Here is a 26,496-nt window from a genome sequence, read left to right as displayed (position 1 = left end):
TGAGTAGCTAGTTAACATAGCATAGACTGTTCATTGGAGGTTTAATACTATAGAATAGCCATGTCTCCAGGAGCCCCACCCATAATCAAGGCATTTTTAAAATTTCCTTCCGAGTGACAAGTCACGTGAACGCAATCTTTAAAATACATCAACGTATTGTTCGATTAATATTTACATAGCTAAAAGAAACAATAAATCTTAACCTTTAAAAATAACAAGAAAATAACAGCTTTCAACTTACTTTCGTATGCAAAGCGGTGCATATTGATTACCTAATGTGTATTTCTGGTTTCTTCAAAATACAACGTAATGTTGTGTTTTACGTCCTGGGGTCGTTGAATCTGATGACTTTTATTTTGGAGCCTGAGGCCGTTTCATTTGACAGAGTTTGGTTAGATAAATGACAGAGTTTTACCTGATACCCAATACCTGACTCTGAGAACTAAGGATGTCCTATAATGTTCATCGTACCTGCGCCTCACTGCCCAGCCACTGCACCTCTGCTCCCAGCCTCCCATGGATCTCATCACCGCTGCATCCTGGATCATCTCCTCTGCTCTACCGTCATTAAACCTTTCAAACTGTCAAACATCACTCCTCTGTCTCGCTGTGTGTGCAAACCCTGACATAGCTAGTGCCTTTCAATCTCTCCATCTCCACCAATGAGCCACCTTTCCATCATACACCACCACAGGTCATCATCTCCATTAAAATTGAGTAAATCACATTTTCACAGCTGCTATAACTCTGGCCGATTGACACACTCACTTCAACACAGCTTTAAAGGTATGCTGTGGTGAAAGGTGTCAAATTGAACACTGCATATTGCAGTTGAGAACCCAACTGTCATTTGTCAGCATTACATCTGTCTTTCTCCGACATTACACTTTGTGAGGAAAACTTTCCCAGTCCTCACCGGTGCTGTTGGTCGGCTTGGTCCCCAGTAAGCTCCACCCTGGAGGCAACGTGAGGTGATGCAGCGCCAGTGCCAGGCTCTCGTCCAACCGCTCACACTCCTGAAGGGGAATCTGACACTCGTCCAACAGCAGGGCTCCATCCAGACCGTCTGCCCGGCCTGCTGTGCTCACCTGTGCAGATGTGTGTTATCATCCATTTATTTCATCATTACACTATTGAGTTGTTTTTCATAGTATTCTGAACAACATGCTGTCGTCACAAAGGGGGGTACTTCAATTAAAAGTAAAAGAAACGGGGGACTTGAGCCAAAAAAGTTTGAGAAGCATTGATATACAGTAGATATAGGTACAAATAGATTACAACAAAGATTTTTTAACTACACAAGTCAAACAATAGAAATGTGGTTTAATTCATAAGTGCTTGTGTGTAAATGAGATGCAACACATTTTCACATGTGTAAATTATCACTTTTAAGTTTTCCAATTTTTCCAATGATTTAATGACAATTCTTCAGTTTATTGTCTGACTGCACTCTGAAATAAAAGAATATGAGAAATAAACTCTGAATTCTTTCTACAGTATAAATTAAATATTCTTCACTCGTTGGTGCTTCACTTGTTGGTTGCTTAGTTTTCATTCTTCTGTCCTGTTCATCCCAAAGCAGCTCATGGAAGGTTTACTTCTGGACATTGTGCTCGCTACGACTTATCATCATGTTCTTTCCTCATAATGTACTGCGGCATAGCTGGAACTCTTGTTTTGGGTCATTATTTTGCTGGAGGATGAACTTCTGATCAACTCGGCACATACCAAAGGGTATTTGCATGGTTCAGGGTACCTCTCACTTTGTACAAGTCACTGAGCCTGTATCAAGGAAAACAGCCCCAGACCATCACACTGTTGATGGCACACACACTGTGCAAACATCCTTTCACCAACTCAACAGCACACTAAGATCCTGCATGATGAACGCAACATTTTAAATTCTGATTAATCAGTCCATAATATCTATTTCCAGGATTCAGTAGTCCAATGGTGCTGTTTCATGGCCAAGGAAAGCTACTTTCTCTTATTCTGACATCTGTGGCTTTTTGCTGCAACTGTTCGGTCAAACTTGCAGCTTAAAGTCTTCTATTCACAGGGGAAACTTACCCACTACGACCACTATTTAGCTGTGAGCCAATCATCACGCACGCTGTCTTCTGATTTTGTTGTGGCTTTGGGTGTGTTAGACCTCTTCCTGAGGGAAAGACCTACATGTTTCTGTGTTATGATGGTCGGTCTCTCATCCATTGTTAATTGCCTTTTTAATCACCATTTTTACAGCATCGCGTTAGTTTCTGCAGTACAATACTGTGTTTAAATGCTGCTCACGAGGCTTTTGTAACAAAGGATATTCCCATGCTGTCTTTATGCAGACAGAGGGGGTTGGAAGTGGTCCATAAAAGTTGGAATGCATGTAGGAATTTGTAGCTCCAACTTTCAAAGCTTGAGCAACCTCCATTGCTGAAAAACAGCTTTAAAAGTCCAGTATGATGCTATTTTTCACCAATCTCCATTTGTTCTAAGAACCCCAACAACATAACAGTTGAGGTTTATTTTCCAAAACTCATCTGTTTTCTAAAGTTTTAGCCCTCTGAAAAGCTGCTTTCATAGAGATTCTCAAAAGGGGCTGATTTGAAGCCTACTAATGCATATTCATAAGTAGGCGTGTCTGCAGATGCTTAGCTGTAAGATAGTTTGAGAGAAAGGAGCTCACATTCTAATATATCCATAGAAGGAGGAAAGACGGTTGTCAGGAGGAGGAGTTTCCTGTATGTGACGTCAGGTACGGAGGAAAATCAAACTCGCCTGTTTGGAGCTCACTTTTTACAAAATGTGGAATAACAAGGGAGGGAGGAAACAACTTTTAAAATTTTATCACTGTAGCAAAACCATTATAAAGTGTGTTTTTCATAATACTGCCCCTGTAAATCTTTAGTGTGAAACAGAAACCCGTGTTTGCTAATTGCGTGTTTGTTGAAACATCTGATGATACAGTTTGACAAGGTTGACCATTCTCTTGTTCCCTGAAAAAGGCCTTTTTGCAAAATGTCTTTTACTTTTTGGTTGTAAGTAATATTTCCTTTTTAAAAACCTCTGCCACTTCAAGCTCAAGCTCTTTGTTGGACCTAAATAAAGTAACTCTTAAAATTGGGGTGTTTTGACCAGTGGTATAGAAGGGATGATAAATTGCAATAAATAAAAGCCAATAAATACTGATGGCTGAGAAACATCAGGCCTAATAAAGAGGAAATAAAACAACATTTCTCTTAGTCAACCTTCCATTATTTCAGTATTTGACGTCACATTTATTTACTGTATTCAGTTCCCCATTCTATATAATTTGATGAAACAAAAAAAACTGCTCTTAGCTGCTCACCAGGAACTGAGCCATGTCAAAAGCCAGGTCCTGAACAAAGCTGAATCGATGCTCGGCCAATGAAGACACACGACCCAGCGGCAGCTTGTGGTCCTCGGAGCCTTCGGGGATTTGTCGGCTGAGTGAAAACAAGGTGACCAACACCACCTCGCAGCAGTTGTGGGCTGTAAGAAAGGACAGTGTGAGGCACAGAAAGAAAAGGTATATCGAGAGTGAAGTGATTGTATCGGCTCGTTTGTGTAATAAAAGGTGAAATTTAATGACTGTTGAACACAAGTTTTAATCAAGAGCCTTTAAAAAAGCCTCTATTACACAAGCCACACGTTGGAGGGTCCAACACAACAATAAGCTCCGTTACAAGCATGTGCAAAGAAAGGTCATGTTCGAGTGAAGAGGTTTGTTGTTCAACTCTCAGGTACAATTAACAAGTCCTACTGATGAGGGAGTCAGCACTTAATGGGCTGCTCTAAGAGTATATCCTTTGTGTGGCGTTCATAGTAAGAGCATGAATGAGCAAACTATGTAGCAAAAATATTAAATACCATTAACATAAAGCACAGTTAAAATAAAGCCTATTTATCATTGCTCATTGAAATGACAGTAACATCCCAGAAGTTGTTTGTTTGTTGTTTAAAACAGACAAAGAAATGCAATAGTGAATGTACCAGCAGAAGTGTAACGTGCTTGGTGTTGTGCAAACTACTAACTACATTTTAGTTTTTTGGCCGAAACACTTTTCTCAATGAAACGGGATGTTGTAAAGACACGAGCAAACACAGCGGTCAGCACGCACGTTTGTCTTGAAACGTGGACTCACGGAGCGGCTGTATTTCAATACATCTGAGCAATAAAGTGTGTTTAATGTTTCTGTCACTATAGTTACGTCTACACAGACCCTTACACGGCACACGGCAGCCTCATGCCTGACTGCAGATCTAAAACATTAATCTGGTTTCAGTTAGTCAGCACACATTTCACAGAGATCCTCTGATCATCATCACAACTGTACTTGGTCCGTGTTATAAAGTTCATTACTTGGATGGATTGAACCAGTGACCACAACAAATGATCCACGCCACAATCATAGCACACAGAGCACCTGTGTGCGTCTCCAAGAACATGCTTGGATAATAAATAAAGCTTAGATATAGGGCTGAGCGGTATACCAGTTCATACTGAATACCAGTATATATTTTCGTTAGGATATGAATATTTAATATACCGCCGTACTGGTGTATTTGATTGCATAACTTTACGCTACGCTGCGCGTTCAGACTGGACCCTTTTCAACATTGAACTTCTAAATAGGAAAGTAAACAGTCGCACTCTGGTGTTTGTTGCGGTGAAAATCATAAGTGTAAATAGATAAGAAAGACAATTGAAAGCTCTGAAGCTACATGTGAGCATGTGCCTGCGTGTGCATGCCTCTGCTACAGGAGAACAACTCTCACGGACATGGAGGCACAGTTAGCTTAGCATGTCAGCTGTAATACACAAAAAAAGAGAGCAAAGGATTGCAATTTGTAATTCTTAAAAATGCGGAAAAAAGTCCTGGTGGAGCTGCAAACAAAATGCTACCTTATTCACCATAAGAAACCACCACACCACTGAGTATGCAGCATTTAAAGCTAAAAATAAAGCTAATACCAAGCGCGGCAAAGAGCTATTGGGCTGCTGTTGCAAACTTATATTACTACTAGTGTGGAATTATTCTACAATATTTATTCATCGTGACAGTAAAATAAAGCATCCTAAGTCAATCTACTGCAGTAATTCCTCTCAACCAGTAGAAAATGCTGTGAACACCTGATTATGCATGGAAAAAAAATGCCGTCATATACCGAGAAACTGTTAAAATTTAGAAAAACACTGTGATGTATATTTTTGGTCATACCGCCCAGCCCTCCTTAGAAACTGATATTAATCAAGAACTTGAATAACTTTGTGTTTTAATGAGAGAACACATTTAATTTGACTCTCTTCCAGCAGCTCAATTATTTATAGGCCTGTACATTGTTATTTAATGCATGAGTGGGGTTAAGTTTTTATATATATATATATACATATTGTGCATTGTTGGAATGCCAGCGCTAAATAAATATTTTCATATTTTTAATTGATTTATTCTTTGAGGAATTAATATTAATTTATACAATTGCAACGTTTTAATTTTAGTGAAGTTAGTACACATTCAGAGCCACAAATGCAATGGGACTGATAATTTGCATAATAACTTCTATCAGTGTTTCGTTTTCAGCCTTGGTTTTCTCATTTTTGGTTTCAGCCAAGAATGTTCATTTGGGCGCATCCCTAATGTAAACCAATAGCAATTAGATAACATGATATTTACATTAGTCTCTAAAGGACAGGAACAAGTCATACTTCAGTTATTCAGTGAGTAATAACTGACTCATGACAACAGGTCGGGTCACTATTTTGCTGTTTCAGAACAGGCATCCTCACTCCTGATCTCTATCACATGAGCTCCATTTCAATGAGAGTGACACATTCTTTTCTACAACAAATCCACCACATGGAAAATCTACAGAAGTGCTCCCTCACCTGGCTTTTACCTGCTCGGATGTTTAAGAGGTGAAAATAAAGTTACTTTAGTTGACCCTTGAAATGACTTCTTTCAGCTTTTGAGCTGAGCTGAGCTGTAAATACTTTACTGCCACTTTTACTTGAACTGTTTTAGGCAGAATTCTAAGAGGCATCCATTTTTGTTTTGTTTTGTGTCTGACAGCATGACTAATAGCACACACTGGAGCCAAACTATACTGACCTATTTCTGTTAGAACACTTACAGCGTGACAACCGTCTTGTAACGAGAGATACCAGCAACAAAGATGGAAGAAAAGTCTGCTTTTTTTATTTTCAGGATTTTGAAATTGTTAAAAACTGCACCACTCACCAGGGTTGGGGTCAATTCAAATTGTAATTACAATTATGACATAATTATAACTGTAATTGTAATCATAATTGACTTTGTAATTGTAACTGGCATGAAAATTCTACAAAAACTGTAAATTACTTTTTAATGAAACGCAAACTAAGGGAACCATGTTAAAATTCTATGGCTTACACATACATAGTTGATTATTAAAATGTATTTCCTTATAATTTTTTCCCACTACCTGCACAAGAACATGGATAATCCTTATATTTGATACGTGGATTATGTGAACAGATCCACTGCTGTCTCTGGCGCACACTGCACACCTTTGTTTGACGTGCGTTTGTTTCCCTGTGCGCTGATCTGATGTTGATCAGCGCACAATATAAGCCTGCTTATATTAATAAAAGCAGGCTTACCTACGGTGGCTGGGAAGTGTCAGGTGAATGCATTTACAGAAAAGAACACAAATGCAAAAAGGTCACAACACAAATGCAAAATGGCCACAACGGAAGAGTTTCCGACGGACCGGTATTATGATGTGATAGCCTGATATGAAAAATATAAGAGTATCCTAATCAACTTTCACTTACTTTCATACGTGTTTCGATGTCTTCTTCTTGTTCTTCTCTGTTCTGGCAGGTTAAAAACATCCGCCAGAAACGTGTCCGTCTGCAGTACCGGTCTGTCGGAAACACTTCCGTTGCAGAAACACTTCCGTTGTGGCCATTATGCATTTGTGTTGACCTTTTTGCATTTGTGTTCATTTCTGTAAATGCATTCACCTGACACTTCCCAGCCACCGTACTTACCATTAAAACAAAGAAATATATCGTTTGCATGAGGAAGAAATAGGTTTTAATTGTCAGTTTCAGGTTGGGCACGGATATAAATACCTAATATCTGTCGGATCCGTAGGTTTCACTTTTGCTTTGTTGGGTTCTGGTCAAAGCTTGATGTAGGTTCATATCATAAATGGTTTATTTACCATAAAAACTATTTTTGAACGACTAATTGCTACGTGACTTACCAACCATTTCCTTGGTTGACTGCAGCCCTACAACATAATCTTAATTTAGTTGTAATTAAACATGGAATCTAAAAATGTAACTGACCAAAAACCTGCCACTCACCACTTACAATATATCACTGGTTCACTAGTTGAACCCATTTTATTTCAAATTAAGAATGACTCAGGAATAAATGGGCTGGATGTTTTAACGAACATGAAATGTAATGCTAATGGTGCTTCAGTGGTCTGAACAAACACAGTAAAGTACAAGCAGTGCCCTCCACAGGCTCACAGCACTCTGAATCCTCATTGAGAGTACTGGCATGGCTGCTGCTCCGCAAACACCATCAGTTCTGCCAAATATCCACCGTCTGATTTTTAGGGGCATTACGCTGTAATTTGCATGAACTTACGTCCCTCACAACTGATCAAATGCATGTGGGACAAAATGGACATTTTTCCCAGACTTCAGCTCTTTGTACGTGTCTGTAAACACACTGGCCCTCATTTATCAACCTTGTGTGAAAACGGATGTAAATCTGAGTGCACATTTGGTCGTACGACAGGACCAACATGTGATACATGATACTTTCGTATTTGACCAATCCCAGCGTACAAATGATTGGGTGTTGATAAATGCAGTGGGTGAATTTCATCATCATTAACATGATACACCCTACAGTTTTGACTGAGGTCAAACAAGACAAGAAGCATTTCCAAGAGTGAAATCAGCATCTTCACATGAGAGGTGGAGCAAAACAAAGAAGTGCTTTTTGAACGCGTGAAAACTGGAATTAAAGAAGTGCATTTAAACATTCTGTGGAAGAGGATCAACTCCTGTAGGTGAGGTATGCCCCCCTGTGTGCGCTGAGAGAAACTTCACAGCAGAGATCCTGGAGACACACATGGACCTCAGTCCGCATGCTATTGGCAATAAATATCACTTTACAAGAAATTGACAATCGAAACGTTTTTAAAAAGCCTTAAAAATGACTAAATGTTGTCCCAGTTTTCTGTGTTTATGATGCCTTCAGCCAATTTCACCTATAATTCATCACATACTGATCATTGTAGCGCATTTGTAAAAGTTTAAGGAACTTTTCACATTTATAAGCATGAATGAGGTCTTATTTCCTCGACACAGCTCCCAGTGATGTGCTGTATGTATAAAAAAGGACCTCATTCTCCAATACAGAGCATAGCAGAGCTGCGTCCTAGTGTGTGTGTGTACTAGGAAAACCTATGCGCTCCTGTTCGGTAGCAGAGATTACCAGCAGGATTATACGATATTCCTTAAAAAGTTATATCGGTAAAAACGTGTGCTTTTTTAAAATGTATTTTATTTAGTTTAATTCGTTTTTATAATCTGTTTGGATCTGTTCCTGCTTAAATGACAGCTGAGGCTTGATTAATGCTCTCAGTCAGATTTAGCTGTGCTAAGTAACAAATCCACACTCAGATTTGTGTACACAAGCTCAGACCTGACGTTACATCTGATCGTAGCATACAATCACATCTTTATTGAAAAATACCAAAGTTCGCATGAATTTGGTCAAATGCACATTGTATGCTCTGATCTGAAAGAATGAACGCTTGATATATGAGGGCCAGTGAAAGGCCAACGAATGAATGCAATAAATACCAGCACTCTATCGCCTTGCTCAAGGGCATTATAATCTGAGCCAAAGTCGCTTTCTCGTGGGGCCATTTCTCAGGCCAGCTGAGAACTCTTTCTTGACCCCCGTAGCTCAGTCATAAGTTTGGTCCTGCGCTGATGGAGGAGGCAGTGGAGCAGAGCTAATCTGTCAATGGAGATCAACATCCCCCTCCTCCTCACCCCCCCATTCAGACGACCGTAATTCAGTAGAGCTCTTAACAAGATAAGGCAGTTTATCATGCTCTGCCTCCTTTTCTTTCCCCGTCTGGAAGACTGACTGACACTTGAGAGCAGTTCAATAGTAACTTGCTCATAACATTTCTCGTAAACTTTATATTTGTTTCATTTGCTAATAAAATTAGATGTATTTATTTTTTTTACTGTAGAAGCAGTGACCGTTGACCTTGGATGTCAGAGAGTGTCGTTGTGACTCATTCAAACAAACAACACTGTGGATGTGGGATAAGTTCCACAAACAGTGACCCGGGAATATCTAAAGAAAGGCAATTTCTCTCACTCACAATAACACAATATTATTTAAAGAATGAGAAGGGGTGAATGATTGATCTCTACATAATCTCTTATTACGAGCAGTGTTTTTTAAACTTGTGGTCATGTTTCAATGTGGGGTCACCTGGAATTAAAATGGGGTCGCCTGAAATATTTAGTATTTGTTTAAAAAAATATATAATGATTAAATTATATATTTTCAAATTTATATCTAATTCTAATAAACTAATTGCAGAAAAAAAAAAGAAAAACAAACATCTCTGGGGTGGTCAGAAATTTGTGATACTAATACAGTGCCTGTTGGAAGTATGTATTCATATAGTGGGGGCTTAAGTAGAGTTGTCAATTATGACCAAATGAGTTTGTTTTTGAAGGTTGGATGTACAAAGAGCTGTACTCTGTAATGTTAAAAAGGGGTTTATTTGTGGGTGCAAAATAAAATAGGATCATCTTCATCATCTAACGTACTCTTCCTCATACATGAGCATCATCATCATCATTTTTACCTGCTTTAATCTGACAACTCTGTGATGTCACAGTCCCCAGGTATCGCAGTGGTTGTGAGCGACTCCCGTCTAATTCCTGCACTGGTATAAATAGCAACAGAGGTGGGGCCGCTCCGTTAAACACCTCCGCTCGCACACGCACACAGAGAGAGAGAGACGTTGGGAAGCACTGCCTTATAGTGTCTCGAGTGACTGCTGAACATACAATTTTTCTGTTTTTATACTTTCTATAAAATTAAAAAAGCAGTTGAGTGTATTATATAGTGGGATTTCATTGTCAGACTGTACAGGTGCGATAAAAAAAATGTGCAGTCAGCTGTATTATTTAGCAGAGTTAACCCGTAAAAATCACTGAGGGTGGAGCTTCCTACCAAGCAGTGAGTGGAAGGCGAGATAACAACACGCTGTGGGTGGGGGGGCTTACCGGGACATTGTGCCAGCAGGGTGTCATGACTGCTCCTCTCGGTGGCAGTCAGGTGCCTCTGCGTACTGCCAGCAAACAGCAGGAAATAGTCCACGCCCTCGTCGGCTGCAGCCAGCTCCTCATCAGCGAGCTGCACAGTGACAACACACTGACCCTGTAGACATGGAAAAAACAAGACTTATTCATAAAGAAAACTGCCTAAATACAAATAATGCTTTTGTTTGTTTGATGATTGACAGCCTTGGATCTTTGTAAACAGCATAAGCAGTTACGTTGTGAAGAAAAGCTGAGACACCATTAAACTTTTCCGTTCAGTCTTTTTTGAGCTACTAGTACTAACCTCTATGATCTGGTAATCTGAACAAGACATTGGTAAAATTTCCAGTGGGAAAGATACTTAAGTTTGTGGTGTAGCTGGGCTGCGTAAATCATCAGGGCAGTACGCTAAATGGGTTCCTCCCAAAGAACCCTACTGCGCAGACTCTGGCTCAAAATGACTCAAATTTGCAAGAAGGCAGTGCCCCTAAGCGCTGTATTTTGGCTTCAAGGACTTTGAGTGGGAACAGCTACAGTGCACGGTCGCCCACTGGTCAAAACGAGCGCTTAGAAGTGCTCAGAAACTTCTGCCTTCTGTATTTCTTCAACAACATTCACCAATGGAGCGGCAACAAGCTGCCATGCTTTTGGTGGTTTTAAAGCCCCATTTTGCGCCGTTGCCGGTGCTACTGACCCCCCAAAATAAGGCTCGCTCTACGTAATCACAGATACGTCCTGTGTTTGGTCTGCTCTGAGAGCAGTTGTGTTCACTTTGCACCTAATCGCTTGAGGTTTCAATTGGAAACACTCCGAGACGGTTGCTGCCTCTCAGCCTGGGGTCTCTGGCACGTCTGGGGGGGCTGCTCGGACACCGGGGACACTTGTTACCAGACTGGCTTAACTAATTACACAACACAATATGCACAACTGTAACATCACATTGCACTCCCACCTTAAAATAGTCAACTTTTCCGCACCACATTCCATATTTATTTAATTGCAATAATAAAACATGCATTGCTGTTGTAAAAATATTGCATCATAGTGTTGACCTTCAACAGCCGTGACCGGCAAATACATCCTCTCTAGAATTTGCCTGTTTGATCCGCTCTAGACTTTGTTTGCATGTTCACACCAACCAAACGAGGATCCGAGTGTTTTAACCACTCTAGGATTTGTCAGTGTGAATGTACCCTTACAGCTAACTGATCTGCAGGCACCAAACCAGGCAGATGTCTTCAGAATATTCAAGGAACAGTGAGACATTAGACATCAGTCAGGAGGAGCACAGTGCTAGCAACAGCTAAAATAAACACTGCACCCACAAGCTCCCATGCCCTAAGTAATATAACCCGTCTGGAAGGCAACCGAAACCTCCCAAGAGACGAGAGGGGGATTTTCAAGTGAAGAAGCCACTTCCCTTATTGATGAACACAAACACATGATGTGCTTTGTGAAGTCAACTTCCTAATGAGGATATCAACACACTCTACATCACATTAGATGAGCTTTATTGATCCTGTCATGGGGAAGATTGGTTGTCAAAGTAAATGCATAAGTGATTGTATCTTTTTGTGTGTTAATCTGGTTCTGAACTAGTGACCTGTCACAGTTGTACCATGAATATGGCTGTACGGATGTTTAAACCTAGTCTGGAGCTTTCTGGCCCATTTACTCTAATTAACACCCAGTTGTCTGTTCCTTCAGTGCCTGGTATTTATCCACCCGTGTTTCTTCTTCCTGATGTTATCATTGCTGAGGATTGTTTATCTCCCACCACTCTATGGGTCCGGCTGGCTTGTCTGAATCTGGAAGTCCCACAGAACATTTGGTGGGAGTGATGTAATGTCATATGAGGACAGACTGAGGAGGAGGAACAAAAAATAGCTCCATTGTTTAAAAAAAAATCTGCAGGACTGTAGCTTGTTTACAACGAGATGAGATAATAGAACATTTCATCCCACTGAACAGTAGAAATGTGTGCAACATGTGCAGCCTAAGTAGGGTTAAATGTAGTTAAAGTAACAATCCCAAGGTCTTGTTATGTAGGGAGGAAAATCAGCAGGCAGGACAGTATCAAGGCCACCAAATAGCCTCAAGTTTGTGTTTGGCAAGTCTCTGCTACCTGCACAATAATGTGACAGGGGAAAATGTGTCTAAAGACAGCCAATGGCAGGGTAAGGGTCTGAAGTCACCTTCACAGAGACACAACACAGCACACCAAGTAAGTGTGGAGGACACTGGGTTTGCTATGCATGGCAAGTATGGGCTTTAACAAGCAGTGCAGAGGCAAAGGAGTAAATGGGTTGTGAATGGGTAGAAACCAGCAGGCATGACATTCTATCCATTAAAAACTCATCTCTTATCCTGAGCCCAGATTGGGTATTAAGGTTTGGTGTTACTGAACGAATTGGTGTCTCTGTGGGTTTGTGAGTCCGCTATACGATATGACAATGAAAAAGCATTAGAGTCAAATAAGTTCTACATTCTACACACAATGAAGAAAAGAGGAGTGAATATAGAAAAATGTTTGATTTGCTTTTTTTTAATCTGTGACGCAGGAGGCAGTTTGATATGCACTTTGTTTCATAGCCTGCTGCCTTCAGCTGCTATAATTTCACTTATCAACCATTGTCGCAAAAAAGACAAGAAATAAACCTTGAAACAAATGACTAATAGAAACGACATTTGTGAATGGATATTTAATTAACAGGATGTGTAGAAAAGCAAAAGATAAACTTGCTTCCACCTCCGTTACAGCAAAGATGTTAACAAGCGATGGAGAGAATAAAAGCAGAGATCTTCTGGAAACGACAGGAAGCACAGCTGCATGAAGCAATCTTTGTAAAAAGAAAAAAAAGTGTAAAAGGGCTGCTACCCATGTTAAACTCCCCCAGCTGACATTGAATCTAATCAATGCAACAGCTGATGAAACAGGATGTGCATTCAATCTCAATTCAGGAATAAATGCCACACAACACCATAGAGTGTTTTTCACTCACACTGTTTGACTGGGCTCTCTGTGGGTAATAAGTGCTTAGCAAAGTTACCTGCGGGGATATATTGACCCGCTAATCATGGAGCTTCAACAGTGGGGAAAAAAGCATCCAAAGCACAGCTTGATCCAAAGAATTCCCCACCCTTCTCTACATATGCATATGAGCATACATAGCTTTTTTTTTTTTTTTTTTTTTAGTTTTAACATCCTGATGCTGTGCTACTTTCCTCTTTGAAGGTAAACAAACAGTAGGTTTGACCAATGTTCTATATTGTTGTGATATTTCACAAATGGTGCATATAATGAGGACATGACGACTTATGTGGCAAAGCTATTGTTCCCCCTCTCTGGAAAGATTCATAATTCATTCATTATAACAAGTAAACATGAGGTCAACTAGAAAAAGACAATGATTCATCTCAAGCCTGTGCAGCATGAGTCCCTTTTACAATGGCAGGCCAAATTACATTAAAACACATCCTTGAATTCAAAAGAAATGCTGACATCTGGAACATCCTTCCTCATTTTTTTCAGTTTAAAAAAAAACAAAGAAGGGAAAACAACTGAGGGAAGAACTAAATAATATAGATGTTCGAAGGCTCTAAAGCAGTACTGAAAATATGGGGATGTAACGATTCACTCACGATTTATTTTACAAAATGGGAATGTAAACAAATATTCCTTTATTTTTTAGGGGGGGAAAAAAACTAGAAAATACTGTACTATTTTCCTTTTATATTTAATTGTCAAAAGAATCCCTTGATAAACTATTCAAAACAATGCAATTTAACTAAAAATAAATCTTGAACTAAATAAATAAAGGAATAATACATATGAAGAAGAAGCCTATTCATTTAAATTCTGGTCCTATAGTAAACAATGCAAAACAGTCATTGCACTGTATTTACGTCAGATATTTGTTTGGACCAACAGAGGGCGCTGGTAACCCAGTGGTCGGTTGGCATGCAGATATCCTTGCAGTGAAGAAGAGAAGCTATGCTAGCAGACAGAGCTAATAGAAAAACCTGACTTTTACAGATATTCACGTAACATTACAGATATTCTTTCGGTGCTAAAGGGGTAAAGAATCATTTATGAACATGTTTAAGAGTAGATGGCGGCCAGAAAGAAAGTAGTAGCAGATTCCGCCCGCTGGCTACGCTTTTAGATGAAAAGGATAAATATATAATATGCTGTTTAAAAAAAGTACTGCGATTCAATTTTCAGAGCATTGATGTGAACCGTGATACCTATGAATCGATTTTTAACTGCCTTACGATTAATCGTTATATCCCTAGTAAAATACCTAAAGTAAATTAAGAGTGCAACTAAAAGGGTGAATAAAATGTTCACAGGCCACGGCTACGTGATGTTTTTTTCATTTGGAATTAACGGGGCAAACGTGACATATCACATCTATTGGGGGAAAAAACACAAAACAATCCTCTTCTTTTCGGCTACATCATAGAAGACCACATAATAAGAACTGGTTCCCTTTTATTTTGATTGTAGTTTTGAAGCACCAGCTAGACAACAACAATAGGTTTCACTTTCGTCAGCTGAGCAGGAGAAGGAGATAGAGTAGAGGAGAAGGGAGGCAGACAACCATACTTTGGCCAAAAGCCAGCGATTAATGCAACGGCTGCTCTACCTCCACCATACAAGACGTTGAGAACTGAAGGACTTTATAATGATCATTAGTGAAGCTCTGATCTGATGCAAGGCTCCATGCCCCCGATGAAGCCTGTTCCGTTTGCAGATGTCTCTGTGTGTGAAATATGTCCGTGTGAATGTCTGTATGTTTATGCTTCCATCCATCCACACTTTTGATTATACAGTATCCATGTCGTCTAAGGCTCGTATTAAATATATAGTCTCGGCTAAAGTAACGGCAGCCATCTTGGATTATGTTTACACAAGCGCGTCATCGCGACAGGACGAGCATGCGTAGAACGACCTTGAATTAACTTAAAGCGGAATTAAGGAATTATTTAATTCAGAATTAAAGGGGAATTAAAGCTCTCATGTACTGTAAATATGACCACAGAGAGGATAGGACTGCTTAGGATTTAATTTAGATGGTACCCCAGGTGATTTCTACCAGAAGTTTCCTGGTATCGTTCCCAATTTCGTGCAGTCTGTGGTTAACTTTAGTTTTGTTTCGCTACCAATGGCACACGTACAAGTTGATCACAAGAAACAAGGGGCACCAGTAGATACATAACACCAACTCTGGTTCTTTGATCGGTTCTGAGTTGTAAGGCCAGGATCGCTCCTGACTTGACCCTGGACAAATAAATGATTATATTGCAAAAAGAGCGGACAAGGACAGATTATTTGTCCCGGTCTGCTGTGTGTGGCGTGTTTTACACACAACTAAAAATATGTCCCTGTTTTATTAAAGCTTAGGTTTAGTTTGTCCATATAACCCTGCAATTTTCAAACTTTACCATTCTGCTACCTGTTCTGAATTGATACTAAATGAAAACCCTGAAAAGCAATAACCCTGTGGATTAAACATCAATATGATTAAAAGTTTATGGGCTGTTAAAATTCCAGTCTCGTGTGGACAGGCCCTGGAGTCATAGTAATCTACAACGTGATATATCAGAATTCTTGGAGTTTTGATAATATTACAAATATCTCTGTGATTTGAATACAAAAATGAGTTACGGGGAATGAAAATAAAAAACAGAATGTAACAAGAAAGATAAAACATTTTATGGTGTACCAGCAGTCGTGACTACCGTACCATTATACTCATAGTAATGCAGCCCATGTCAGCTGCTGAGGCCCTCGCTGCTCGCCTAATTGCAAGCCGCTGTGGAAAACATTGTCTGCTAAATGCCAAGAATGTAAATAACATGTTTACTCACAGCAGGAGCAACAGAGTCTCTCACTGTTATTGAAGAAAAACTCATTTTGTGAAAAGCACCCAATAAGTTATATAACCCTCTGTCCTTTAATCAGTCTTTATTCATCAGTGCCTCATTAAAAAGACCTTTGACGTTAAACTGCTTTCAACAACATTAAGGCCAATGACTTCCAATCTTTGCTAAACTGTTTGTGCTGTTGATGATGTTGGAATTTACAATTTAAAACTGGAGCTGCAATTTTCATTCACACTAGAAGTCAATCAGCATAGTTTTTTCAGGGCTGCAGCTAATCAGTTCATCAGTTAACAAAATCAAACATTAGGGCTTTTATTTCTTCATCTAATGAAAAAATGAAAACATTACACTTAATTCCATGAAATACAAAGACAGAAAAGTGCAAATATGAAATGTCCATCCATCCATCCATCAATTTTCTGACATGCTTGTCAAATATGAAACAAATGAAATCAAAAGTATTTCATAATTAAAATTAAACATTTGATTCTCAGTACAAACCTTCAGAATAACAGTGACAAATGTTTAATAAGAAGGCAAAAACAAATAAAGTGCTACCAATACCCTTTCCAATGTAGGTTTCTGTAGCTTATGAACATAGAAAATACTTTTCAAAGCTTAAAACGTTTAACCTATCACCAAGAAGGAAACAATAAACTTTCCCAAGGTTAAAAAAGGAAAGAAGATTTTTTGTTTGCTTCTTTGGCACAAATTTGTCTATCACACCTTTTTTTCCTTCATAGTGCTATTACATCAGTGTTTCTAAAGGAATAGGACTAGTAAGATAATGAAACAACGTAACTACTTTTTTTTAACAAAAATATCCAACTTTAAGTCTCAGTTTAAAGGTCCTATTTTTTTTTTTAGCTTTTAACCTTGTTACAATGTTAATTCTTTATCAAAAACACCCCAAAGTATTATTGGGATTTTTTCCTGCATCTCTGACCAATCCTCGCTCCGCCCTCTTCTGAAAAACGAGCAGTTCAGACCCCAGTGACATCAGTAAAGTCTGAACTGCTCCCTCCAGTAAATGCCTGCTGCTGGTGCAAGTACCAAATGCAAGTATATCCAACACAGCCGCGGGTACAGTACAAGTGACGCCTCCTACAAACCACGCCCACGCAAGGAAATTTTCAACATGCTAAGCCGTTAAAACGGAGCGTGGTTTGTAGCGGCTGCAGCTAGACCCTTCTTCCTCCACAGTGAACACTGTGTGCCTGTTGCCCAAGCTTCGCCTTGGCTCTAGGGCTACGTCATGAAATGGGCGGCGCTCCAGAGGAACCGTGCGTCTCAACTTCCGGGTTGAAAGAAAATAAGTCATATTTCTTAATAAATTAGTATTTTATTTTGCAAAATGTTAAATATCAAGTTCCATATGTGGCTGTAGTTGACTTTGAAAGGTTTAAAACAGCATGATACTCCTTTTAGTCTCAACTTAGTGCTGAAATCTCCATGAGCATAAAAACTTTGTAATGTGTAATGAATTGAACGCCTCATATGGTCAGAGTATGTAGCCGAGATGCTAATGCTAGCATCTACCAGTCCACAAATATAAGCACACACAGCACCACAGATGCTATTTTACTCACAAACAGTCCCTGATCTACTCCCGCCATGAGCCTCAAAACACTGCGGCCTCACACACACACACACAACAGCGAGAAGTACATGCACGTTCACGCGCACACAGAGACAGACGGGGATACACACACACTGTGTCTTTACATAAACACATAACATGATGAACCCTCCGATTAGACCAGAATGAGCTCTTTATAGAAGCACAGAGTCAAAAACATCACAGCATGAACACACGGAGCAATGGACTTCCTCATTGAGACTGTCAATCAATGCTCGCCGAGGGCTGTGATTGGAGGAAACCCTCCTCCTTCCTCTCAGCTTTTATAGGAGGGGCAGGGCCAACAGTTAAGGTTGGTGACGTGCGATGGTCACCAGAATCAGCCAATACGCAAAATTAAAATACTTTAACTGAAATGTTAAAAGTTGGACTAGGATCAATCAACGGCACTTCTAATACCCAAATAAATTTGTATTCAGCAGAAAAAAGTGTTTTTGGGGTTTAGTTACTCTTTAAACATGCTTCCATGGTAGCTACACAAGTTGCAGATGTATTTTTCTGTGCAGCATTTTGTGGGAAATCTTCCCAAAATGTGGACATTCTCAGCCATGATGGTGTAGCCATGCTACCAAACCAGAGATGGTAAAGACCCAAGACGTCTCACTCCTCAGCAAATCACTCAACAACACCCCGACTTTACCACACGGACGATGAAAACACTTGCGATGACGTAAACAACGATTGTCAAGAATCACATTCGTCTGTGATGAACTTTGTCATCGATTTTTTTGTCGACAAATCATTAGAGCCTTACTCCAGATGCAATTAGTGGCCGACTGTTTGGCCCCTGTGAGCCACCTCGCTGTGAACTGCTGTGATAAGTGTTGAAGTCTAATGAGGCCTGACTACTTGCCCGTTTCCACTGAGGGGTCCCACTGTTCATCACAGATAAGGTGGTCTGGATGCTTAATGTGTGAGCCAGACTAGCCTTGAAGACACACACACTATCACACACGTTGACATACTAACTTGTCTAATTTCCTGTTTGCCTTCCACACCTGCCTCCAGTGTAACCTTTAAGACACTCAAAAATACCTTGAAAACACACCCTAATTAAATATGTATCAGAAAATACTTTTTGGCTTATATACTTTAGTGCTACCTGAAAATACCTTATTAGACAAAGCCACACAAGTACGAAGTTAATGGCATATTATGGTAATTACAGCATTAAAAAAGCAATTTTAGCAAAAATGTGTGTTACCATTGTTCTACTCACAAAAGATTTTTTCTCTGTCCAGCTAATGGAAAAACAAATTAAATTACAGTAAACATTTTGGGGGTATTTTAGGATAATAAAAGCTGCATGACCACTGCCAAACTCTGAATACAAGATGTGAAAGCTAACAAATGCGGCAGGAGGAACACAAGTATCAGGTTAATTACTATTGGAGTGATTGATAATTGTATGATGTCACCTGGCATCTAAAATGTGTCTAATATTTAAAAAAAGAAAGAAAAACCTAGAGTAATGTACAAAACAAAATGCCTCATTTACAAAATGGAGTCAAAATGCCAACTAAGTAGCTCACCAGGTGTCCATAATAAGGTTGAATTACCAAGCCTGATCTATTGTAACAATTTCTTTGTCAAAAGAAGCCTGATGAATTTTAGTCACAAAAACACATTGGGTTTCTCAATTATGCCTCTTTCCTTGAACAAAAATCAATTAAAATGGTTTTGATATTTGTGTGAGGCCGAAGAACTAGGACTGGATCCCCAGTATCTTGGAAATGATTAACATATTGTAACCCATAGCAGTATTTGAAAAGACCAAATAAATCTGACATTACATGGGAAATTGAAAGTATTTCTGTGCTCAGCTCATTTTCCTGTATTACTCCATCCATTTACTTCACCTCAGCATGACTTTATTGAACGGGGCACTTCCACACCAAGTCTAGCCAAAAACATCACAAAGTTGACAAAGTCTGGCCCAACTTTACTATTTCAGATCCATGGCTTTGTCAATCTGAGTAAATGTAATAAAGACTAAGTGTTGGCTTGTAAAACAGAGATAAATCTAGGGTTTAGTTCTAGTAATTTAATCAGTGAATATTTTCTGTAGGAAATCCTAAATACACTGCATGGACATACTTTTATTTGGTCAAGTGAAAACCCTCTAGAACTATTTACCGTACGTTTTCACTATCAGTTTTGCTATCCTTGCTCCCCAGCAGGATATTTTATACTGATTACCTCAACCGAGGAGGTAATATTTTCAATGGAATTTCTTTGTTTGTTTGTCTGTTAGCAGGATTACGTCAAAAGTATTTAAAGGGTTTAATTTAGATAACAAACCTAACAACATGGAAGATCACAATACTTTTTGGAGGGGATCCAGATCAATACACTAATTCTGGATCAGTTTCAAACATGAAAAAATCCCTCATCAATCTCTCATCATTGGTGAAATTGCCAAAACTCCCATCTTGATTTGTAAAACACCGTTCTTTATGAAATTTGTATCAGTTATGTCAGGTGGGTTCCTCAATTACCCCACTGAGTATCATCTAAATCGGATCCAGATTGCGCATTTCGTCAAGATTTTTCGAGAAAAAAAATGACAGTGTCCATACTGTATCGTTATTAATGGGGATAGAAATTTCTTACAAGCCTTTTAGGTGGAAATGAGCATCGTACCATGATCACGATCACTGATCCAGAAAACTGTCAATATCTGGCAAAGAAAAGATTAGTTGATTTGTAGAGGTTCATGCTCTGAGTGCTCTTGTTTGGTATTTGTAAAGCAGGGGTTATTGGGAAATGAAAGTGGCATTAATTTAAAAAGAAGGAATGTTTGTAATATGTCTATAGCTGTGTTTCCATTACAGTTTTTCGCAAAATAAAAGCGATATTTCTGAAGTTTCAAAAAAGTATAAATGCGCCTTGAATTTTGAAGGTTGTTTTGGGGCTCGTACTCATGAAATCTCATCGCTGCAGGAAGATGGATGCTCAAAACCTCCTTATAACACTCTACATTCCTTTGTTGTTTACTGTTTAATGTGGCAGTAATAATGTTTAGGTATAATGCTAAGAAATGTCTCGGTATCTTCTTCTGTCCCCACGTACTGCGCAATGTTTTCTCGGGAAGAAGTGGTCATGTGACCAGGTACGTCACGCCCTGTGATGTTTAACTGCGTAAAAAGTGTTTCTGTTTTGCTTTCCTGGCATCTCACCTCCTCGTGAAAGCGTAAAACTTTAGTGATATTTGAAGGTTTTTTAAAAATTCAGGAGGTTTCCTTGACCAGTACTTATTGCGCTATTTCGATTTTGCACATATCCAAGGGAAAAAGAAACCCAGCTTATGAGAAATATTATAAGTTTAACATTTACGTGCCTACAATGGAATATTGTTTCTGAAAGTATTTCATACAGAAAATGTACCAGCTTAGGACAGATATACAGACAACCATATTTTTCATGTGAATCACATTATCAAAGATCCAATGAAATGCTCATCACAAATGTTGTCCAGCGTTTCTCATATAATGTAATACAACAAGGTCGGCCTGCTACTGCAAAAACAGCCTCCAACTACTCGCGACTAATACGTTGTACACTGTGAGAAGAAAACATTTGTAACCACAAGACAACAGAAGTAGGGGTGTCCCAATCTGATATTGATATCGGTTCGATATCAGCCAGAAAATGAATATCGGATTTTATCGGACTGCATCTGAAATCTCCCATATACATTATATTTATTCAATTGTAGAATACTGTAGATATTAAGTTGAAGGTTAAAATGTATGTAACCAATTGGTTAAAGCAGAACTAAGTAATTTTTTCACCTTAATAAATCCTTCTCATAGTGTTTATGGGGGGATTGGGGGGTCTTTCATTACCCTCTCCTGCCTGTCTTTGGCCAGAAAACAGCACAAGCAATTTCCCCTGCCTCCGACCAGGTGGCAGGCTTGCAGCTCTTTTTTTTTGTTCTTGCGACAAGACGTACTGCTTTACGACAGCCCAATGCACCCTAAAGGTGCGTTCACACCATATGGAGTGTTTATGACAGTGACATAACCAAAAGGGACCTTTAGGGGGAGCGCTAAGCGCAACTAACTTAGTTCTGCTTTCATAATAAATGGGTCGTTTTTCTCATACCAACTGTTGCTGACTATTGTTCTCTGCTTGAGTAACCTCACTTGATCAAGCCTTTTCTAACATTCCACACTACTAAATAAGTAATAAAAGTATGTAGGATTCGTGCTGATATCGTATCGGAAAAGGCCAATACTCAAGGCTGCAATATCGGTATCGTATTAGAAGTGAAAAAGTTGTATCGGGACATCTCTAAACAGAATACAGAGAAAGTTCATAGAGAGCTTGATGCGTTCAAGCATAATGAGAAATCTGACCCACTTTCACAACATGTATCATTTTAAACAAGATATGTCGAGGTGACCAGGAGTTTAGGTTGAGTCCTTATCCAAGGCAGCAAGTTTAGGAAAAACATGAAAGCTTGTACTCTACAATTTACCAGAATTGGCCCCTTCTTCCCCTTTTCTAACTGCACAATTACACATTTTCCAAAATAAATCTTACGTAATATCTGGTGAGCCTGCTTTGTAAAATTGTATACAGAAACAAAACATTAATTCGTCAACTGACCCCAAAGATTCTGGCTCTGCATAAGAAACAAGAAAAATGAGCAGCAGGAGTTTTGTCCGCTTTATACTTCACACATTCTTTCATTTGGTAACAATATGGATGGAGTTTTAAATGCTGGGTTACAAATCACTCTCTTAGAGCTAAAATGGTTATAATGAACTTAAACGATGTCCACTGCAGATGAAACGTGTGAGTAGAGGAGTATTTGTACCATGATTGATTTTCTTCATTGTCCAAGCACACATCCATAGAAAGCTGATTTATGCCAGTTCATTAGAAGGTAACTATGGCAGCTACGTGCACAGACTCCAAATCTATGCCACGCTGTGTTTTAGTGTCACTGATGTGTGCCTCCAGAAAAAATAATGACTGGAGTGAGACACTTTAAAGAATGTAAAGAATGCCTTTTAATATAAGTGGAGCCACCCACTGTAAATGCAATCAAAGATGTTTTTCCTCATTTTACACGTTATTTATTTATTAATCCATCATTCGTCCCTGCCATTACAGGCGTAAAGTCTATTAATATGCTGAAGAAGATCACTTGACACACATGATCTCACAATAACAATGTTTAAAATGGTTTCTATTTATTAATAATGTCTGTGACGTACATTAAACCTGATGTGCTCTACTTCCTGTCACAGACACACTGTCGTTATTGATCATTTGAGCATGTGAACATTTACCAGATGAAAGACTTGCTGAGCAATTCTAATTAAAGCAATTCATCCACTCTCTATACCCACTATGTATATATGTCTATGGCGCAAAGCCCATAGTACATACTCCGTTACTTCCGTAGCAACAAGCAGCGTTAAAATGCCAAAAAAACCATAAGCGGCCACATTTTTATATGTTTTTTTTTAGCAAAGTTGCAGGAAAGTTGTGGGCTTTTAGAAAAATTGCAATGTCACACTGATTTTGCGGAGTTTGCTTGATTTTGCGTTAATAGTTAAAATCCTGGAGGGACTGATTTATGGAGAAATTAGAGCGAGAGCTGAAGTCCACCGCACCTGGTTTCCCTCCACAGGTCCTGGACCAGGTCTCCGCCTACAATCAGACTGTTTATTATGTATTACAGTTGTTTTCTGGTCCTGCTCCTGTTTTCGTGCAGTCTGTGGATATTTTAGCTCATAGAAAGCTGCTCACATTTATTGTAAATTGTTTTATGGTGTAGGCGATCTTAACAGTGTTACGGTCCAAATAGTATCAAAATAATCTGGTGACTGACTATCGACTGTGGGGCTAGTGTGAGGAACAATAGATGTTAGAACTTCTACGATTTGACCCTTTTGCAAAAACAATTACAGCTTTTTTGAGGGCAGCACTTTATAATACCGCTAGCCACTAATGGCAGCCGTCAACACACGGAAGTTCACAAGAAACGAGGTGCATTAGTAGATTCATTACACCACCTCTGGTTCCTTGTGCATGTTTTACATAACATTTTTTTTGGTTTTGATTTATTTATGTATCAATAATGTTTCAGTAATGTGACTTACGCATTGCTCCTTTTTTGTCCGGGAGCAAAAGTCCGCCCAGTCACAAGTTTAATTAGATACTATGTGGATCGTAACACTGTTCACAGATTCGGACTTCCAGCATCAATAACTCTTTAACAAATCATCATCCAAACACAAATTACGCCTCTGCCATCAGTGTGCGGTGGACAGCATGATACAAGATCATTTTCTGAAATGCTGCAAAGTAAACGTCCGTCTGTCGGTCCTCTCTGTGTGGTGACCTTAAAACATGAAGCTCTCATCCTAGTGTCACCCGTAAATATCCAAATAACATACAAATAAAACAAGATTTAATTCTAAAACTGAAAAACGCTGCTTGTTTAGTTTTTAATTTTTCTGTATTTCTGTTTTGGTTTTAAGTCAGTAAAACAAAATAACCATACTGTTATTATGATTTCATTTTAAAACGGAATAACCAAAGAGCGAAGGGTACATGGATTATTATTAATTGCAAATTGTGGAAAGTCAACTCAAATCTTGCAATTTCTCACAAACATTTCCATAAAATTCCTTTAAATTACACAAATATTGGTTACAAAATCAATATATATATATATTTTTTTTTTTTTTCTCTTGTCTGCACATGCTGTCAAAGGTCAACACTACAAGAAGTGCAATCATTATGAGACAGCAATGCATGTTTTGTTATTGCAATAAAAGGAATTGATTTATTTTATTGCTTTATTGTGACCATCACCAGCCCTCCCTAAGGAAGGGTAAGAAATCTTTTATTATAGGGAGGATAAAAAAAAGGGAGAGCAGTGTTACACCTAAGTGGAGTGGGAGGGGGAGGGGAAAGGGAGCAGGGAGGAGAGACTCAAGGTAGGAAATAGAAAGAGTGGGGAAGAATAGATTGTTTTACAGTGAGGGTGAAATGTGAAGTTGTAGAATATATTGTGCTTATTGTGTTGTGTAATCAAGCCAGTATAGTGACAAGTGTGAAGCTTAGCTATAATGGTGGTGGCTGTGGACAAGGGGAATGAGTGAGTGGTAGTACCTAAAGCAAGTATTTGGGATTAACGTGTCTAAAGTTAAGCCCAGTATGACTTTTATCCCACATCCCAAGGCGTGCCAGTGCATCGTATACCAGTATATGTGCAAAAAACCGCTACCGCAAACCCAGGAACTGCCCTGGGCCCGCAGATGCAGCCAGGCCAGCAGAAAGAGTGGGGGCCAGGGAGCCCCAGGCCACCCCCCCACGGCTGAGCAAACCCCCAGGCGCCCCCAAGATCCCAAGCTGAGAGGCAGCCACCGCCCCCCACACAATAATTTTTTAAGTGAATTTTATCGATATTGAAAACTAGAGCACAATAATGTTATATATATACACATGCATACGTATTTTTCCCCACCTAATATCTGTGGCCCACTTGAAATCAAACTGGTCAGTATTTGGCCGCTGAACTGAAATGAGTTCGACACGCCTGCTATAGAATGATATAGATAGAAATCTTTAGCACCAAGCAAGATCTGACCCACGGTCACAGGAAACATGAACTTTTGACCTGGAAATAAACTTCAAGTTTCTCGCTAAGAAGGAACAAAAGCTTGCTCCTGCATGTCAAACAGAGAATTATCATAGCACTGAATCCCAACAGAACTGCCAACATGTGAGCTTTGGCCAATGCAAAGAGAGCAAATCTGAAAAATACTTACATACAATGGAGCTTGCTGTGGATTGAGTTTCATGTCCCTTGATGCTGAAAAGGAAAAAAAAAAGGAGTTCAGCCTTGCTCTATGTTAATTAGTTGACTATTGTGTTAGAAAACAATTACAGGTAGAATAAAAGCATTTTCACACAAAAGGCTGCTCGGAAATTATACAAAAATATTTCTATAGCTAGCATGTAAGAAAATGTTTGTTAAGTAGAAAGTTAGAGATGTACCATATTAGCTTCGTACCCATGTCCTATATTGTCCAACAATTCAATTCTGATTTCCTAGATATAAATCTCTTCCCCTCCAAACTTATTTTAGGTTCTATTAACACATTCAGATTACTTTCAATGTGATGCTCCACTGGCTTTCTCCCACATAAAACATCATCTGTGCAAAATAGGAAAACTAATTCAACTTCAGTTATGGGAAAAAAAGTGCCATATTTATTTTTTACATGTTCGCCTCAAAGTTGATTTGATTTTTTTAATTTATTTTAATCATGTAAATGACAACTTAAAAACTGATTAAAACAAAATAACAAATAAATATCAATAAATAACAACAAAACAGTATCTAGCATCTTTAAATTCTTATGCATCTCAGTTTACATGAACGAAAAGGAGTTGGAAGAAGTATTATTATAAACTTCAGCACATATCAGGTTGTATTTTTTTCACATCTATAGGGGTAAACGGCCCTCTCTTTTCAAGTATTTTCCCCTCATAAAGATTGTATACCCTCCGTGTGGTGTTTTTTTGCAAGGGAAAAAAAGCATACATGTTTGTCAAG

General features: G+C 39.0%; 1 protein-coding gene across 4 annotated transcripts in view; it reads right to left on the bottom strand.

Annotated features, from left to right (window-relative positions):
* The window catches only part of akap13 (A-kinase anchoring protein 13), a 223,947-nt gene that overhangs the window by 153,687 nt on the left and 43,764 nt on the right, over positions 1-26,496 (bottom strand). For all 4 annotated transcript variants that reach the window (XM_028473335.1, XM_028473327.1, XM_028473344.1 and 1 more), the window contains exons 2-5: positions 25,706-25,749; positions 10,346-10,499; positions 3,341-3,504; positions 917-1,088 (exon numbers count right to left, since the gene is read on the bottom strand). In XM_028473335.1, coding sequence (XP_028329136.1) covers positions 917-1,088; positions 3,341-3,504; positions 10,346-10,499; positions 25,706-25,738 — 523 coding nt within the window. In that variant the 5' untranslated portion in view covers positions 25,739-25,749. The remainder of the gene's footprint in view (positions 1-916; positions 1,089-3,340; positions 3,505-10,345; positions 10,500-25,705; positions 25,750-26,496) is intronic.

Source organism: Gouania willdenowi, chromosome 3 (genome assembly GCF_900634775.1).
Source record: "Gouania willdenowi chromosome 3, fGouWil2.1, whole genome shotgun sequence".
Taxonomy (NCBI): Eukaryota; Metazoa; Chordata; class Actinopteri; order Blenniiformes; family Gobiesocidae; genus Gouania; species Gouania willdenowi.
Note: the sequence above shows the minus strand (reverse complement) of the source record. Positions and strands in the feature narration are given on the sequence as shown.